The 20,280-nt window shown below is 33.5% G+C and overlaps 1 protein-coding gene across 5 annotated transcripts in view; it reads left to right on the top strand.

The window, feature by feature from the left end:
• The window catches only part of GRIK2 (glutamate ionotropic receptor kainate type subunit 2), a 347,561-nt gene that overhangs the window by 105,194 nt on the left and 222,087 nt on the right, over positions 1–20,280 (top strand). For 4 of the 5 annotated variants that reach the window (XM_021533827.3, XM_077782281.1, XM_031504400.2 and 1 more), the window contains 2 exons: positions 10,408–10,575; positions 14,506–14,763. In XM_021533827.3, the coding sequence (XP_021389502.1) occupies positions 10,408–10,575; positions 14,506–14,763 (426 nt within the window). Of the gene's footprint in view, positions 1–10,407; positions 10,576–14,486; positions 14,764–20,280 lie in introns of those variants that run through there. The other variant, XM_021533828.3, reaches the window with a different exon arrangement.

Here is a 20,280-nt window from a genome sequence, read left to right as displayed (position 1 = left end):
CTAAAGAAAAGAGATTGTTCATATTTAAAGTTCATACCACTCATAGAATTATATTGGTGCTCTGCATCTATTACACAAATGTATATATGTGCACACATATATGTAATCTAGATATGTTTTTTCTCCTTTTTCTTTTCCTCTTGATTTAATTAGATAGTAAGAATTGCTTTTCTTCAGGTTACTGAAGGATTCTATGCATAGAAATCTTGAGAGAAGGAAAAAGAATATGAAAATGCAGTTTTTAGACTTGCTTAATCACTCAAATATCTACAAACTCCTGATCATTTAAATATTAAGCATTAAAAGAAAAAAAGTCCTAAAGCTGAAGATAACCATTTAAACATTTAATTTCTGAAGAAGATTCTGCCCAGGGATCCAGTAGTAAAGTTTCACTTGCTTTAATGATGGTCACAGCATCTGGCAGGCCTTAGGTTGAATTTTTTTTTTTTTTTTTTGTTTATCCATTTGCAAGGTTCAAATATTAGCCTTTTGTGACTGCAAATGAACTTTTTATTGGCTTTCTTTAATGTCCAAAGTCATGGCAGTGAATATTCTTAAAATTTAGTTTAACAAGGGAATGGATTCTCTTATGCCATCTTCCAATTCTAAGATTTTGTGAATACTTTAAAGAAACTTTTTTCCTTGATATTTTTGGAAAGAGGAAATGAACCTTATCTACTCTGAGGTTTTAGATAGACTTAAGTGTGAGAATTTGGTTGGGTTTTTTTTTTTCCTATTGATTGCATATTTTGTGACTTACATTTGTTGGATCCAGTAGTGTTTGGTGTGTTGCTTTTAAATTACCTCCTTGGTCTTAGCAGGGTGACTGAAATTATCTGGATGACTGGGCTTTGACCCTGAAGGTACTTCTGGCTAGCACATGCTGATAGTTGATGTTGATGATACATTAGAAATTACCTAACCAGAAAGAGCAAGCAGAAGGAGACCTGACCATGTGACAAAGCCCGTTGATGTGCACTGGTGTTGTGGCAGGAATCAAAAAATTAAGTAAGGAAGCAAGTTGGCTGGGACTGTTGATTACTCAGGAAGAAAACCTGACTCCTCACCCTGAATTAAAAAAACCAACCAATAATCACATAATCATAAGCAGTATATTTTCTTGAAGTTGTCTTTCCATGTAAGCTGCACATTTAGCTTTTACTAATTGTCTTTTGACTCCTTTGAAGTTTAAGTCCTTTTCTGTTTCATCTTTAGATGTTGAGAGGTCCAAGTATGAGCATCTTATAATGCAGTATAAGAAGTAAAATCTCTACCTGCTGGATGTCTTTAGTTCCTGGAAAACTTTCTGTTTTCCAAGAACATTGAAGTGATTTCTGGTAACTATTGAACCATGATCTCTGTGAATTTCTTCCAAAAAATTAGATATGTGACTTTTAGATAGCTCTGCTTGAAGGATTGTGGTAAAATTTGACAGTCTTTCCTGACTCTTGTTTACCTTATTAAGGCAAAACTGAAAAAAATCCCCTTTAAACCCACAAAACACAAAATCCCAAACTGAAACAAAAAATCCCCACATTTTTATCCAGCTTTTGCATGCTGACATATTAGTAGCATATACTACAATTTAGTAGGAGTTAAGTTCTAAATGCATTTACTTTTTAAATGTTAACTTATTTCTTATACGCGAGTCACTTTTATTTTAAAAGCAAGTGAAAATCTGGATATAATTTCCTTCATTGTCTGTGTATGGTTTGGCTTCTCAAGTGATATTCCAGACATAAGCTAACACTTAAGAAGACAAATAGCATGCAGCATAATGGAAAATAAAAATCTTGGCCTGGATGCAATATTATTAGCATTTTTCTATGTTTTTTTTGATGACATTTGAGAACTGGTTGTGTCAGTGATCTAATACATTTTATGATTTTTTCTAGAATGAAATGAAATGGTTTATGATTTGTCTATCTTTAGACCTATCAGTAGGGAAGTTAGAAGATGGTAACTGCCCAGTAAGTAGCCTATTAACAGATATAAAACTTTCATAAGGACCAGTGTAAGACTGTTTCTGTAAAATTTAGGCATTTAACTTTGCATATTATCTTCTTTAAAAAAGTTTTGGAGAAAAAAGTTTTCTTCATGAATATTGAGAAGCTTTTCTTCTAGATATTGGCTGTCCCTAAAAAAGAAACAAAAGAAAGAAAAAACCATATTGTTTTACGACAGTTCAAAACATTTTGTTACCCAAAGTAAGGAAATTTCAGCAAAGTCTCCCGAGGCCATTTTTGTAGTCAGACTTAATTTATTACTTTTGTTTCTTTTTGTTACTGTGAAGCATGAGAGGCTAATTATTATGTCAGTGTGATAATTACATTGATATTATCAAGTGTATTCTGTAATACATTGCTTAGCATGTCAGGGAAAGCTAATGTACATCCCTTAAAGTGGGAAGAAATCTTATGGATAGTACATTCTAACTGTAGATGAATGTGTTCAGATATTATTTTATCTCTCATCCTAACTTGTGCTCTATTGATATTCTGACTGAAAGGAGTAATATTCATAGAGATGCTATCAAAAGCAGTATTTTATAAGTACACTGCATATTTCAGACTAGTAATATTTTTAAGCTGTATTTAATTTATTAATTTTCAAAGCATATTTGTGGTGATGTAAGGGAAGATTCTGATTTGTATTATTTGTCACATCTGACTTGAAGATGTTAGAATCCAACCAGTTGCATTTAAAACAGCTTTGAAGATACTTATATTTTAGATGTACTTAGCTTTTAAAATATTTTTCATAAGTTTTATAAGGTAAGGAAAATTTTGTTTAAATGAGATCTACAGTTATTTCCTCATAATGTTCCTTATTATTTTTCCATTTAAGAAACATCAACCAAACTCTTTTGATATTTGAGTTTAACATTAACAATAGAAACATAACTTTGACTCATTATTTAGCTTGTTCCTTATTGTGCAATCAGAAAATATACAGTTTTATTTGTCTTAAATCAGTGGATAATTCAAATCCTTTTTAGGATTTGAACATACCTAAAAGCTGTAAGTTTCATGCAATGACACTAAAATGTCAATCAAAGTATAACTTAAATGCTTAAGCTAATAGTTCTCTGCATTTTATACAGCAAAATTTTCAGGATCCTGTGATCATTGCTTCATACATTGCTTCCGTGAATGCCTTTAACAGAAATTATATCTGATTTCAAAACATGTGGGATTTTCTGATAATTGTTCCTGTATTGTAATGCCAAGATGTTTTGGGATGAAATATTTATTTTTAAGAAAATTTTCTTGTCCAGTATTGTGCAGGAAATCAGTAAAGATGGAAGCAAACCCCTGAAATTCCAGATACTGCTTCCTTCCTCCAAACCATATGTGCACTCAGAGTGGATAAAGATTTCTGCTGAAGTGTGCTATCTTTTTCTGCAGTGCTGTATCCACATAAAACTGGCTTCAAAGTCAAATAACCAGCATTTTCTTTGTCAAGTAATCCTTTTCAACTTTATCCTGTTGTGAGATTCAGAAAGCTTTCAATATAATTTTGAAAAGAAGTAATAAAAACATGGTATTGTTCAGATTCACACTACTGTATTTGAAATCTATAATTCCATAAACTATATTGCTTTATGGAAAATGTTGCAAAGAAGAAAATTTTTCATTCATTTTTAACGTCTTGTTTGAAAGTGATTCAATTCCTTAAATCCTGTTCCAGACAGAAATAAGTGGCTAAGACGTAATTTTGTTCTGTATTTGCAGGAAGCACAACGTCTAATCTGTCAACCTTTAAGGATTTCTTTGAACCACCTCTGTAGCTTTCAAATCCATAACAGGACCTGAAAGAGGATTATCAGTACAGTGCATAGCACGCTTGATTAGGACTAAAATGCCTTCAGCTAGCAGCCTCTATCAGTCCCTGTATCTCAGCACCTACTGTGCCTCCTCCTTGCAGCACTGTGCATGCCATGTCAGTGATACCGGGTTTTTTTGGGATGAGCCTCTTCAGTGCCTTCTGGCTATAACTGTACTGGAGAAGTGTAGTCCATTCACACTGCCAAAAAGCCATCATCCCCATCTCTGTAAATGTCTATACTGTAATACATCTTCTGAGCTCTCAATAATGTGCTTTTGACTTATTATCTTCTCCATGTGGAAGCTCTTTGCACAATCCCTGGCTCCAATTACCAAATGGCCAATTTTGAAATTGGAACATGTCAGATAAAAGCATATATTTTAATAGTACAATACCTGATAGAATTACTTGCATTCTGTCTTGAAACACTTTTTAGAAAAGTTGTTTATCACGGATACTAGATACTCATTTCTCCCAAATTTTGCAGCTAATTGAACAAAGTCTGTCTGAGAGTTCATGTTTTCTGAACATGAAAAAAACAATCAAAAAAAGAGATTGTGATTTGTCACATCAGAATTACATGGGGGCAGCATAATTATCTTACATTCAAAGTATTGACCTGAGGTGCAGAAAAAGAAAAAAGAAATAATTCCTAGAGAAGTTAATATAAATTTAGTATAAATTTAAAGATAAATTTTATATATATAAAATAGATAACATTTTAAATTTATATATAAAATTTAAATATATTTAAATATATTTGTATTTTTTCCAAGTAAAATGGTGGGAAGAAATGTAACTGGGCTTTAAAATATTTTTTTCCCTAGGCTCTAAGTCCCATTTTTAATGTTACTTAAGAAAGAGGTTTTCATCACTATATTTAATGAGTGACTGTATCATTAAAAAAATAGTGTTCATATTGCATGTGAGTGATGCTAGTTTTTATAACACATGAATAAAGACCTTTATAACTGTCACTAAATTTGTGCAGATTGGTGCATGTTGATAATACAGCTAAATGTGAAAATTTTTATGGATGAATGACTTTTGAATTTTTGTATCCTGGTTTCACATTTTAAAACCAGAACTACTACCAAGTTGTAGTTATGTGTATATAGTTCATACATTTGCAATATCATTAGAACCAGTTATTTTAGGCTAAGTAATTTCAAGTAGTCTGCAAGCTTCATAATGACTGATTTGAAAGACTATGATCTGAGGTAATGTGGACTTCTGTTACATGTTTAAGGGTTCAGTTTTTCAGACTGCAAAATAGCCTGTTGCTGTTATTAGATAGCATTAATTTCTCATGAAACAAACAGGTGACTGTGACTGTACCAGAAACAAAGGAGACATTCTTTGATTTTATATTAGCCAGATTTTATATTAGCTTGTTTGGAGTCTAACTTGAATACTTTTGAAGCTTGCTTGAATGAGGATTTTTTTAAAGTAAGTAACAGTAGCTCAGGTTTCATGGTATGGATAAAAGTTCTGCTATTTCAAAAGTCCTCTACCTGTAAGAGAAGGAGAGATTTCCTAATAACTTTTTCTGGAACTTCTAGTTATATAGTGATCCATAGAATTAGGCTGTTTTGTTCATTCTGCGAGGTTTTGTCAGGTGTTACAAGGAGATGATACAAAAACACACAAGCTGGTGATCTTCAAAGGGGAACCTGATGAGGAATGGAAATGGAAAATTGAATAATTCAGAGGGTTAACCTATTATTTTTGAAGTTATGTACTCTAAAGCAGGAAATGTTTTGGGGGGAGGGTAATTTTTGTCAAGATGTGTAGTAAGTTGACTTTTTTTGCCCTCTGGATTTTATGTTTAAGAAAATTTTTTGAAAACTGGAAAAAAACAGGATGACTTGTAAACAATAAATGTCAATTCTACTACAGTTTTTAGATGGAAAATGCAGACAGTTTCATTTGAATAATTTCAGGACAGTGTTTTTTTTTACTTATAAAATTATAATCTATTTTAGATTTTCTTTTTCCTTGGAAAATAGTAAGGGCATCTACATTATATCCTTTTTGGTAAGATATTGCTATCCTTTTTTTCCAATTATTTGTGTTTCTGAAGGAACAGTTATTCCATCAGTATTACATCACTGATTTTTTCCTATTTCTTCTGGTAAAAGAACTTGGTCGTATAAAGGTTTTTTTTAATAGAATCAATTGATGAAAAATCCTCATGGATTTCAGGTACATTAAAAACAATTCTTTCATATCAACATTAATAGGAAATTTGAATTATCCCAGATGACACTTCAAAGATGCAATATTTAAAGAATATTTTTTAATTGCTCTGGCTTGGATTGGCATGTCTGAAATATTCTTCAGGCGTTGATCACTCAAAAAAATCTAGTGAGCTTTATCTAAGTGGTTATTGTGACAGTAAAAACTAGAAGTGCTCAGCTGTACAGCTATCAGCTACTGTACACAGCCTATAAAACTTCATGGCCTACAGATTAAGCTGTAGATATGTGATCCCATATTCCCTGGTGTCACTATTATAGGGCAGAAACAAACTGCCTTATCATTAACTCTGTAAATGAAGAAGCTGTGTATGAGCACTGAATCAAGTTGAGAATAACATACATATTTTTTTTACTGCTTTTAATTTTCTCTTTCTGTTTTTGAGGTAGTGGAATTTCAGGCTATTCCTCCAGGATATGTGGCTGGTTGCATCTGAGAACTAATGTTTCTGCCTACCATGGGCCTATAAACTGTTTAAAAAACCCCAAATCCTAACACCTGCATTTTTCAAGCTGTTAGACAGAGATAGGCATTGGTTTGGCTGCTTGTCCCCACATGAATGACAAGATTTATGACTCTTCTGTCTGCTTATCTAAAGGCTTGCAGTGCATTCCTCAATTTGATTATTAATAAGGCTATCCTGAATACAAAGTACAGCAGCAGTAAAGAAAAACCTGCTTGGGAGGGAACAACATGACACAGTATGCTATAACAGCTTCTGGATACCACTATCCCTTCATAATTGAGTATATCTGAACTAGAAAGCCAATTCTTTTATTTTCCTTTCCATTTTATAAAAAAAAAATGCAATATAATTAATGGATTCTCTCCCTGTATTAAGGCAGTGGATTTGCATAACATGGTTTTTAAAATTACTCAAAGTAATTTTATTTTTTTTACTATTATTTACATACTCAGTAACAAATAGGAAGACAATAGCCAATTTAAAGTTACTGAATAAGTTTCTATTTCTTGTGAAGCAGTGAAAAAGCATAATTTAAGAAATTTCGTTCTTGTCAATGCTTGAACTTATTTATGCATTTTTGCTGAGCGTCCCGGAAACATCTAATGCATAGACTTCCAAGTAAACTTACAAAGTGTCTCACTCTGGAGAATGAGGATCTGTTTTTTAATATATTCTGATATTCAGAATTCAGACGTGTCTGTCTGAGGTCTTGGTCTTAGCAGTTGAGTTCAATTTAAACTAAATAAATATTCAATTAAACAATGGTGATTTCCCATGTGCTGTATCAGCTTGGCCAAAGCTGTATTCACTACTGAGGAACCTGGCATTTTCAGTCATTTTGCATATTAGTAGGATATGGAACACTTTTGAGAACCAGTTGATTTGAGTCTCTTGGTGTGAAGGTTACAATGAACCTACACCTGCCAGTGTCCAAAATATTTTACTATATATTTTGCTAGACTGAAATGAAAGGAACCTAGTAGATTTTTGACAACCTACAGCTTAGAAAATAGCTAGGAATCTTCAAACATATGGTCTACTTTATATTCCTCTAGGGCTCTTATTTTTAATTTCAGTGTCTACCTCGTGCAAAATGTGAAAATATTCAGAAGGTATCCTTCCTCCTAGCAAAAGATCCTAATCATAAAACAACAGAAACAGGTTATTCTACTTCTCTTTTTCTTAGGACTGGAAATACACTCTGAAAGAGACAGACTATACCATGTCAGGTTTAGTTTTTTTTTTTTTTCTCACAGGGATAGAGTATAAGTCAGTGAGTGAGTGAGGGAAGTCACTGAATGGTGTATATAGGCACACATCATGTCCACTCACAGATGTCATCTTCATAAAATTGTCTTACTGTATGATGGACTGTCACTAACATTAGGAGTTGCCTAGATAGACAAGGTCAAAATAAAATTTATCGCTCTCTTTTTTTTTAATGCTGAGAGTAGTGGCTGAATTTTTGACAGAGAATTTCCTGTCTTAAGGATTTAGAAATCAGCATAATGAAAAATGCAAGAATAAAGAATGAAGGTTGTACTGAGCTTTAGACACAGGTAATTAGAGAAGAAATCTTCCAATGTAAAAGCTTCAGGAGAACCAAGAAACTGTAATGTTTATTTCTTTTAATTAATCAATTTAGCTTAGGATATAATTAGGATTTCATAATTGTTTGTGTGACAGTGGTTTATTCAAATATATTTGAATAACTGCCCTCCAGATGCCTTAGGAAAGCCTATGAAATCTATCTTAATTTTATTTTTGTTCATGGAAATGTCTTTTTATTGTCTCTGAATATCTATACTTATAGTTTAACTAATTTTTAGATTTCTTCAGCAATTTAAAAGTATTTTCACCAAATCAAAATATTATCCTCCTATATTACACAATTTGAATTGCAATGTTTCGATTCTGTAAGTCTTAGCAGCACAAAAGCTTGTCTAGGAGAATGTTTCCCAGAGCAGAGCACTCCATTAACTTCAAAAGTAGTAGGTTGCCTTTCATGTTCATATTCCATTATTGTACAAATAAACATGGTCATTTTTTGAGTTTTAAAGTGTACTAGGCTTATATATTTACTAAACACGCTCTAAGTTTCTTTAGCTTGAGCACTGACAGTTTTGTTAATATTGGTTACTGATTGTATACGTATATACATATATACATATTCTATTCTGAATCAGTTTGGATTTACCTAGATATTGAAATTTTTCTTAAGAGTCTGCCTTTCCCATCATTGCCACTTTTCCAGTTTAAAATGACTAATGCCTAAATAATTAGTCACATCTTATCTCAGTGGCAAGGGCTTGTGCTTTTAAAGTAATATTATAAGAGCATCTGCTCCTATGGCTCTTGCCAGAAATTAAAAGGCAGATCTGCAGGAAAAAAAGGTTAACACCTCAATTTTGTAGTGAGAAATGAGCTGCAAGAGGAAGATTTGCAAAACCAAAAAGCCTTTTCTATTTAATACTATCAGTAAATAGTAAATACACATATTTTTGCTTTACCAACAGTTTACCTGCTTGGTGACTCACAAGACTGTTTACAAACTGACTGCAGTTTTTGAAATTTAGTTTGATCCAGTCACTGGACATTCAGATTTTGAGAACTCCTTGATGAGAAAGTAGCAGTGTCGAATAGAATTTTTTTAGACAGTACGAGTCCAGGTAACAAGACTACTCTGGAAATGAATGTGAGGAGAGAATGAATGAGTAACATTTCTTTCAGAGGCACAATACCTGGCTTGTAATTAGTGATTCTGTGATGATGGCCATTGTGTGTCCATTAGTATTGACAGGTCTCTGTTAAAATGAGGGCTGAAGGGACCATAAGGATGCTGGTCATTTTTCTGAGGCATTCCATGTCGCCACAGCAAGGATACATCTTCAAATTATTTTTTTTGTCACAGTATTCCTGGCCTTTCCAGATCCAAGAATAAATTATATTACCCCAAAGTATGTATAAATTTACATTCTATGGAAATTGATGTCTCATTAATGAGAAAAGCTAATGCACAGCAATTTCTCACAAACATATTTGCTTAATTGAAGATGAAGGTTGGCTCAAAAGCATTCTAGAAATTTTTTATTATTTGGGGCATGTCCTACTCTGGTAGCATGCCTTGTTTGGGGATGTTTTCTTTGCAGGATAGAGGTTATGCAGGGTGTAGTTTCTTGGATTCCTGTATTTACTGAGAATGAAATTGACATCTACATGCAGTTCAGGGCAAAGAAGCAAAATCTGAACTTTTTGCTCAACACATTTATCAGTTCAGGCAAACAGTCATGCTAAAATATATCTGCATTTTAATTTTTGGAGATAATTTGAGGCATCCTGGTTCTATGCTCCTTTGTATGTTCTATTTTCGGTGAATTGTCAAGTTCATTATTAATGTATTATAAGTAGAAAGCAAGAATCCATAAATCTCCCTTCCACCTGCCACATAGACGTAGGTTGTGGAAGATCTGGAAGGGACAAATATATTCATTTCAAGTTTAACTATATAAAATAGTAACACTAGTGATAGTAGCTATGTAATAATTATATTTCATCCCTTTCTAATTTTGCTTCTAAATTGTGTGGTTAATCTATAGTGCTACACTTCTTTAAAAATCAAAATACTGAGTATTGAATGGAAAAAAGCAACAGGTTTTCCTTAATGTAAGTTCTAATTGTTGCTGGTTTATATTTGCTTGACTCAAAGCTCATCAAAATCATGAGTTGCACTGTATCAGGTTTATCAAATTAAATACTTCAGGATGATGAATCTTTTCCAAAAGGATTATTAAAAATATTATTTTATGCCCATTTTGCTTATTAGTGTTTTTTTTTCCCTTTTTTCTTTGTTCCAGGAGGCATTTTTGAGTGCGTGGAATCTGGTCCAATGGGAGCAGAAGAATTGGCCTTCAGATTTGCTGTGAACACAATCAACAGAAACAGAACTCTTCTGCCAAACACCACATTAACATACGACACACAAAAGATAAATCTCTATGACAGTTTTGAAGCATCAAAAAAAGGTAACCTTTGGCATATTTAGTTTTTTTAATGAAGAACTAAGGTTCACTTAGTTTACTCATCTGAAAAAGTGTCTATCCAATTAAGCCATATGCAATGAGACTGACATATTGTCACTGACATTAAAGAACTGCTTTATTAAAGGTTGTAATGGTAACTGCTTGACAATTACATTGCTACCTTTGCTCCCACTAACCCTATCTAAAAACTATTCCCTTGAATATTTAAAATCTCAAATAAATTTTGCTGAACATTGTGACTAGGTTGTTTCTAATACCACTCCTTTGAAGTGAGAAATCTCACTGTCTTCAAAATTTATCCAGCAAAATGCCAAGTTCCCCCAAATTCTACTGAAACTGGGATTCAATTTTAAACATTCCATCACTTCAAGTACATTTTCACAAATGCCTTTATATAGTTAATCATAGACTTCAGAAGGGAAGTAGTAGCTGTCATTTTGTACATCTTATACCAGCATAGCATAAAAGTAAGCCTAAATATTAAGTTTGTACTTAAGACTATCACTATCAGATAAGTCTTGGCCAGAGTTAAGTTCTTTTCTCCTAATGATAACTTATATGTTTACAAAAGAATTAAGAGTAAAAATTAAGTTTGAACATTTTCCCTAAATTTTAAAATCTTTGATTCCCCCCCAAAAAATTTCCATGTTTTCAGATTGCTTTACATTTAAATCAGGGACAACAGGGGCAAGTTTCTGCATCATCGTTGTATCCTAGAAAGTGCAAACACCAAACAGTTCAATAAGTATTTATGGAAGAAAGTACAAAGCCTCATGTCACAACTCAGTAAGATTGAATTTTGCACTGTATTACATGCTTTTTAAAAACACTTTTTTTTATAAATTGAAGAGCTAATTTAATACAAAAGCTATAGGTAACAAGACAATAAGAGGTGTGAATGAACTGGAGGTCAGCCTCTCTTTTATGGCAGGTTTCTAGCCTAAATCTGCCAAGTGGTCTGGTCCCAACATGTCTCTCCCAAGCATTAAAGACAAAAAGCTTTATACAATAGGGCATTTTTGGTGTTATGGTGGGCTAAGAAGAGTAAAAACATGATACAACATTAGAAATTATACATAAGTGAAAGCTCCTCTCTTGTGATTAAGGTATATGAAGAACATCTTAAAAGTGGAACTTAATACTAATTAAATGTTCAGTTTAGAACAGAGGGGATATTTTTACTGATTTTACTATAACAGATTAAGAGAGTTAATCTTGCTAACCTGTTTTATCTGTTTATTTGACAAAAAGTAATTAAAATATAGAATCTTGTTAGGCATGAAAATCCTTATTGAACAGAAATACACACAGTTTGGTCATTGAAAGATGATTATGAAAAACTGTCATGAAAATTGGTCATTTTTCATGTATGAAAAATTATAGGCTAAATATTTATGCCTATCAAGATGGTTTCTTTGCAGATTAGCATGTATAGTAGAGAAAGAGGGGAAAAATACACTTTTCATAGGATATCTTTGAGTTGCTATTCAAGGGTTTTGGATGATGGATTAAAGCAGATTTTGAGAGAGACTACTCTTTCCTTTCCATCTCAGCCAACAGTGAACAAAAGTGCTGAATCTTAATTCTGTTTCTTCCATTCTCCTTTCCTTCTCACCTTCCAAATTCAGCTGCTTCCTGACTCCTGCACATGCTGACCTATGAAATCTAACAGGACATTTTCTCCCCATTTCTGAGGGATGATGTAGACAGCTGAGAAATTTCTCCTGAGATCTCTAATTCTTTAAGTCTTTCCTGAGAAAATGCAACTACTTTTAGCCTTTAGCTGGGGTTTTCTAGCCTGAATTTTATGTTGCTAATTCTTATCAGACTATAATAACTGAAATTGGCACGGCAACATGCTATTGATTAGACATATTGAATAGATTGCATAAATTCCTTTTTCCCACTTGCATCTTGGATCACAATGCAACACTTTATTTGTAACTACTCAGGCTATATCAAAATCTGTGTAATCTTCTAGTATTAATAGCTTTTTGCATTATCAATTCACAATGCAGACAACTGCATTTGTGCTCACAGGTGCTTTAGTTCAGAATCAGAGGCTAAAGGTTAACTCAAAATGGTTCATTTTATTATGATGGATCCAAAGCGGAATTTTAACAATGAAGTTTAAGCATTTGACGCATTTTTGTGGTTCATTATCATGTCCATTAGTGAGCAGGCAGACACTGCATCAAAAATAGCCTGTTTAGACCTCTTATTAACACATACTTTTGAAGTTGAATATAGATTAAGTATTAATGGCTTCTTAAAGGTACTATATGAATAAGTAACCTGAAGGCAAGATGATATTTCCAAGGTACTGTTTCAGTGAAGAATAATGTAAATGCAACAAAACATCCTTCAATGTTCTAGGAAAATCGGTATGCATCTGATAAAGCCAGTGCCATATTAAATCACGTGTGAAAGCATTGCATTATTCAAATCTCAGAAAGAGGAAAAAAAAAGTCCATTGAAAAGCCATCTGGTAGCTATTGCTGTTGTTAGTGATCCCATTTACTGACATTTGCATAAAGCTTGTTGATTACTCTTAGGAAGGGCAATATTAGCATAAATGTTTTTTTATTGAGCTAGTCATTTAGGCAACACACCGAATAGCAATGAAGATCCTGTGTGTCTGACAAGTTTATTTAAACCACCGGTGTTCTGCAGCAAGAAAAAGGTGTGCCAGCATAGTTTCTGGAAAGCATTTGAAAGACTTAGCAATATTTTCATCAAGTTGAAAAGAATTTGCACAACAATTAATTTTGAATTGATGAGAAAAACAGTGCTGCAAGATGTGTTTCTACTGCCTGTTTCCTCAGCTGTCAGGAACACTGATGGTGGAGTAACAGAATTAATCAAGCCCCATATAAATACTCATGTCTAGTTTGGTTTTCATTACATCTCACTACCAAATGAGTTGTTTTCCTAGAAGACAGAGTCTGTTTTTCAGAGCTGCATACTCATAAAAGTTATGCCCGTGGTAGTGAATGAGATAGGAGCAGGGCATTGGCCAAAATTCTGGTCTTCAGTATTGATTATTTTTCCTGCCTTCTTTTTGGCATGTCCTAACAAATATTAAACAAGGTGATACTGGAGTATGCTGTGGAAGATACAGACCAGAGACTGCTAATGAACAGTACAGGTAGGGCCACCCTGTATCAGAAAACAGGAAGCTGAGCCACTTGAATACAGCAGTATCATGTCAGTGACTCTCAGTGCCAGTTTTATATACTCATACAAGTATAGCAAAACGGAGCATTTCCAGTTTTAAAGAAGGGACACATTTTTTTTTTTTCTTACTAAAAGACAGCAATTTAATTTTAGGGAAAATACTAGTCCTTAAGTTGTATTAGCCAACGTGCCTATTTCAGATACAGAAATTCAAATTTTAATTTAATTTTAATGAAATTAATTCTGTGCCTGATAATTAACTGTGAGGTACTTTACATGTAAAATTTCTGAGTAATTAGGACCTCAATAGAAATAGTGTTGACTGACTGAGGAAGAAGTTATCACTTAAACAACCTAGATTAGGTTACTGTCCTATTTGACCCTTTTCCAAATGTAAGATGCAGCTAAGCCCAAACCTGTTTTATTTGTCAGTACTTTATAAAAAACACATGATTTCTGGCCTTTATCGCTTCCACTGACACAGGAATGTCTAATAAACATAACTGAGGACTATTTAGAGGTTAAGAGTCAATATTTATCAATTTGTGATGAAAGCTTGTAAGCATATTCTGAAGTTGAAATGTGTAAGTGAAAGTGTTACACAAGAAGGGAGCTCTGTCAGTAAGACATGGAGTATTCTGTGGAGTGCCTTTTGTTTAATATGAATTGTGCAATACCTTCTGGCACACTGCCTTTTTTCCTCTCATCATTGACAGACTTCTGTCTCCTCTTCAGCCTGCGATCAGCTGTCCCTTGGGGTGGCAGCCATCTTCGGACCATCCCACAGCTCCTCAGCTAACGCAGTGCAATCCATCTGCAACGCCTTGGGAGTTCCACACATCCAGACCCGCTGGAAACATCAGGTGTCAGACAACAAGGACTCCTTCTATGTCAGCCTCTATCCAGATTTCTCTTCACTCAGCCGTGCCATCCTTGACCTTGTGCAGTTCTTCAAGTGGAAAACAGTTACTGTTGTTTACGATGACAGCACTGGTAAGGCCAAAGCATAAGGCTGTGTGCAGATCTACTCACATACACAAAGAGAGAGAGGAAGGGTGTCACTAATCATATTTCATAATTTAAGAGATCTTTAATAGTTTGCAAAAATTTTACTGGTGAGGCAGTGTATAACAAACAATGTGGACTTATTAGCATAAGTATTCTCATAAGTATGCTTCAGTTGCTGAATTCTGTGTGTTTGAGCTCACAGCTGTCAATAAATTGGTCACACTCTGTCTGTGTTTTCTGCAGTGTCTTAACAGTTGCTAACAGCTATGTCTTTTGATTTTACTTAAAACTTAAACTTGGAAGAAAAAGATGGTAACTTGAAAAATATACTAGTGTTCCCAGTGAAGTAAAAAGCTTAAATTCTGGTGCTGCTTCTAGTGTTGGTTGAGTTTGAAAACAGATGCCATATTTGTTTGGAATTTTAGTATCTGTTTCTTCAGATAGAAGTGAAGAAGGAGCCTGGTTTCAGCTCCTAGCAACTGGACCAAAAGGAAGTTTGGAGGCTTGTTTTACAGATGACTTACATGAGTTAGAAATTAACTCCTGACTTTCCAGCAGAAATATACTGGATTATTACCTTTTTCTTAGTCACCCAAAATTTGTTTTGCTTTTCAGTTTCACCTTGACAGTGGTACCTTTGAAAAATGCTGTAAAACATGCACTTCATTTGAGGTCTATTCGTGGTTAGAATTAAGACCTTGGCTAAGGAGAAAATATAAAATATCACTGTAATAGAAGATACAAGGAAGGTGCTAGTCCAAAGGTATATTAAATCTTATGGGAAATGCTGCTAACTTCTTCCATGCTGGTTGATCCATCATTGTCAGGAAAAGTGCATGGGGAGCCTCAAATTCTTCTCGTGGTTCATTGAACTGGAAGGCAGTTGATGTGCTCATTACATGATTCTAGTCTCTATCCAAATCTGAAATTAAAAATATAGGATCAAGAAACAATGTGAGGCTACCTGTAGGGAAGACTAACTCTGCTAGATAAACAGCAGTTACTGCAGCAGGACAGAACTCTTGGTTGCTGTTCAAGCTCAGATAAGACACGTGTAGCTACCAAAGGGTAAGGAGGATGTAGAGAAGATGGTGCATAAAAGTCTTTGTAACTTATGTGATATTTTTTTTATGTCTTAAAAAATGTAAGGCAGTGATGTTTAGAGGCTACATTGCTATAAGTTTGTTGTTACCAAAAGTTGCAGGTAATCAAACTTTTGATTTAAGCTTTAAAATCAAACTTTAGCCTTATAGACCATATGATAACCATATGATAGAAAGAAGTGAGTTGTGGAGGAAGAGTTATTGATTTAGGTTTGTGTAACTTGGAATTATTTCACCTTGATTAAAATAATTTTGAGCCTAACTATTTTTTCAAGAACATATTACCTCTTAAAATGGTCAATTCAGTTAAAAAATTCATATGTTTTAATACTTTGAAAATTCTTTGCTCAATAATTTCAACTAATTCTCTTCTGTCCAAAAAAAACGTAACAAAAAAAATACTTCATATTTAATGATCTCTCCATATCCATAGGTATGTTGTTGACAACCTAGATAGACCTGATCTCAATAAAAGTGTTTTGAAGCCAAGACATAAATAGAAATGAAAATGAAAAAGAAGGTTTTCTGATATATATTGTGATCTACTTGTTCTACTTGGTATTACTGTTAATATTTAAGAGAGGAAGAACCCGAAACATAACCTCTTTTAGAACAATTTTAAAATAAATTTCATAGTGAATTAGTAGATTGAGTTATTTGCTCTATTTGAAAAGCATAAGGAATTGTTCCAGTATAGAATATGTTTAAAATTATATTTCTTTCTGGAGTGGCCAGGTCTTTCATATTATAATACTGGTTTTTCCCATAATCTCATCTACAATTTTTTTTTTTTATTTTCCCTTGAAATCTATTTCTGTCTGGAGGCAGAAAAGTTTAATCAGTTTTAAAAAGGTCATCCTCTCTATTTTTTTTTTTTTTTTGTGTTTTCTGTAAAGTGAATTGAAATTTTACTTTTTAAAGACTGTCAACTTCTCTTTGTTAGTAGCATCTCCTATGGATAATTGCAGGACTTCAAAAGCAAATGACCCTGCTGGGAAGTCCACAGCATCACTTGCCTTTGAAGTACTTACAGGAACAGCTCTTAGCTATGAGAAACTATTAAAGAAGCAGATTTTATATCTGCTGGCATTCAAGTGCAAACTGGTGGGTTTTGAGTCAGGGGGAGAGGAGCCTTTTGAAAGGACCTTTTGTTGCTTGACCTTGGAAAGTGGTTCTCTCCTGTCATAGGATAAGACAAATATTCAGTTGTGAGTATAGGACTGGAGCTGAATATGATATTTCAACAAGATTTAGACATTGGGTTATATGACTTGTGCCATTTAAGAATTAATTTCAAATCATTAAAATGAAGGCAATAAAGACAAAATATTTATCACTGTTTATGTCTCTTTTGTCCATTTGGCCAGTGATTCCTTAATGTAAAATAGATATAATTAGTAATTCCTTTCTCCTTTGTTTCTCTTTTAATCACCCACATTTTGCACTCCTTTATTGAATGGTTGTTGAGGATGATGATGCATGCTTTTTTAATGATGGCTTTAGAGCTATGGATTTCCTTTATCTGAATGGACAATTCCCCAAAAGGCATCCAAGTTAGGACAATAATATGTTGGTATAGCAGCTACAGTGATAATTTAATTGCTAAAGCTAATATTTTTTGGGAGATTCATATTTGGTTTATGTATTTTTAATATTATTGTAAACACGGATACAAGGGCTGTTGATACTTTTATTATAGGGAAGAAGAAAAGGTATAAAGCATGCATAAACTAGGTCTGGATACTTCTCCAATAAATTACGAGGGCTTTCCCATATGTCAAGATCCTGCAAGATTGTAGGTTGACTCTGAGGGAGAGCATGATTTCATGTATCCATTTAACTATTTATATTTCTAAATTGTGTTTATCTCCTTAAATGTTAGGGCTCATTTTTATGACTTTTCTAAGGAATTGCTAACATTTTGTAATAATAAAGGAGAGATAGCTCATCTGCTTCAGAGCTAAAAAAAGAAAAATATTGTACATGTTCTTAATCTTCACAGTGTGGGATATATCTTGTAGAGTAAAAATGAATGGTTAAAGCTGTGTGATTATTTGACATTCTGCAGCGAGTAAAAGCCCACGTTAACTCTAATGTCACTCCCCAGAGGTGTGCTAGACACCAATACTCCAAGTGCACAGTTCAGCTGTCCCTGGACAGCACCACCACATCCAACTCTATTCAATCCCCCAAGTTTCTACCTTGTATGAAGGAAAGCCATTTATGTGACCGATTCACGTAAGTCTATATGCAGTCTTCCATACTGTTTCTTATGTCTTTCAATTCACAGTGTAGCTACCTTCAAAAAATTAATATTAGGTGTCCCTGACTCTGAGGACAGGATTGTAACTAGATGATGTTTAAGATTCCTTCCAACACAAACTATTTTATGATTCTGTGAGATGTATGAAATAAATATTTGTATTTGGTCTGGATCTAATTTGATTTGAGGTTGGGTGGTATAAAGATGGTACAAGGGAATTCAGTGCTTGTTTAGAGCCCAGTTTTAAATAAGAGACAAAATTTGGAATCCCAGTCTCCCTTTGTAATAATCTTCGAGATTACTACTAAGAACAGCCATTAGTTTGTTGTCTCCCTCATTGAAGCATTTCCCCTATATTCTCAGAGAAAGAATAGCTGTACATCTTCTTCCTAGTTTGAGAAAAGGCATAAGTTGTTTTTAATGCACTGTGGGTAGCAACTAGACCCTGGCCCATGCTTTATGATGCAGAAGTGACTAAGTCAGAGAAGATGAATGTCTGCACTCCAGTTACTGCTCCTCATGTCAGACTGACCCTCAGAGTACTGGTTTGTTCTGTGCTGATCAGACCTGCCTCGTGTTCAGGAGTGTGTAATGAGGAATGCAAGATAGCTTGCCACAGGAGAAAATAGAGGTTGTGCCATGCTGAAATAGGTACAGGGAAGCTTCTAGGGGGATATGATCAATAACAGTGGAGTGAGCAAAGACCAGGTTGGATAGAGTATAATAAGGAAACTGTACAAATAAGATGAAGTAGATGAATAAACTAGAAAGGTTAATTCTACCTTGACTCAGTAAAAAGAGATGCAGTTTTTTACAGCGGGGGTATGGTAATAGAAATAAAAATGAACATAGAATGGACAAAAAGGTTTTAATATTATAATAAAGCCTCTGCCCTGGTAGTATTTTATAGAGTAGGTATTGTGGCAATAAGTAAATGAGTTTTTTCTTTCAGGGAATTAGAAAGTGTGAGTCCTTTTTTTGTGCATCTATTGCTGTTTTAATAGTCCTGCACTTTCATTGTTTAAGTGAAAGTTTTTATTTTTCGCTTACTGTTTAAATTTGTTTTTTGCATTTAATAATAGCTACTTTCTGCTTTCTTCTATGATTTAATTTCCTTTTTTTTTCCTATCTCTCAAGATTATTTTTTAATATAGCCCATCTTTGTATGGGCAAAATAAATTTTAATAAGGCTCTAAAACATTTTTCTTGCTAAAAAACATAACATTTGCTTATTTTGATAATTTTAAATGGAAAAGCATATTCCTTTTATCTAGGATTTAATGTTAAAAAACAAATACAGAAACAGACAAAACCCCAGCAATCCCCCACACACCCAACTAAAAAACCCCAAAAAACCAACAAAAAATAAACCCCACAACACCAAAAAAAAAAAAAAACCACCAAAAAACCCCCCAAAAATCAAAAACTTAAAAAAATAACCAAAACCCAAATCTAAATAACCTCCTAGCAGGATGTAATGAGAGGCTGGTTCCTTTTTTTCCCCCCTTAAAGTAATTTATGGTCTCTTTGTTAATTAAATTCCACTAAACTGTCCCTGGACACTAATTAAGTCCTTTCAGATTTACAGGTTTGCTACAGTCAATTGTCTTTAAGAAAAGAAAGTGGAAAAATGACAATATGTTCATCATCTGCATGTCCTAATGGATTTAATTGGCCTCAAAACAATAACTTAAGTACATATTCTAATCTGTGTGCTAAAGAAAACAGACTAGACAAACTGTAAATAAGTTTGTGACTCTCAGACAATTAAAAAAAGGGGAAAAATACATTAATAATTAGATTATGAGCTCTTAAATTATAGTGGCACTTGTATAGATATCAATATATTGATACTTTTATATATCAACAGAACAAGTTGATATAAACAGGGTTCTGGATATTTTTTCTTAATTAACTTTTGTTTTGGTCTTGAGTGAATGAGTATAAACACCAAAAATCTGTTACATCTATGAACAGAAGCCAAAGTAAATGATGAAAAATTATTTCAGAAATAAAAAATGTTTTGTGTTTGGTCTTTGGTACTGAATTCTGTGCTTAAACTGAAATGAAGGAAGTTGAAAGATGTAATTGTGTTGATATATTCACTCTAGTTTGCTGGTGGCATTGATTTGTAAC

The sequence above is a fragment of the Lonchura striata genome, chromosome 3, assembly GCF_046129695.1.
Source record: "Lonchura striata isolate bLonStr1 chromosome 3, bLonStr1.mat, whole genome shotgun sequence".
Lineage (NCBI taxonomy): Eukaryota > Metazoa > Chordata > Aves > Passeriformes > Estrildidae > Lonchura > Lonchura striata.
The sequence above is the reverse complement of the archived record's forward strand: the minus strand, read 5'-3'. Positions and strand labels throughout refer to the sequence as shown.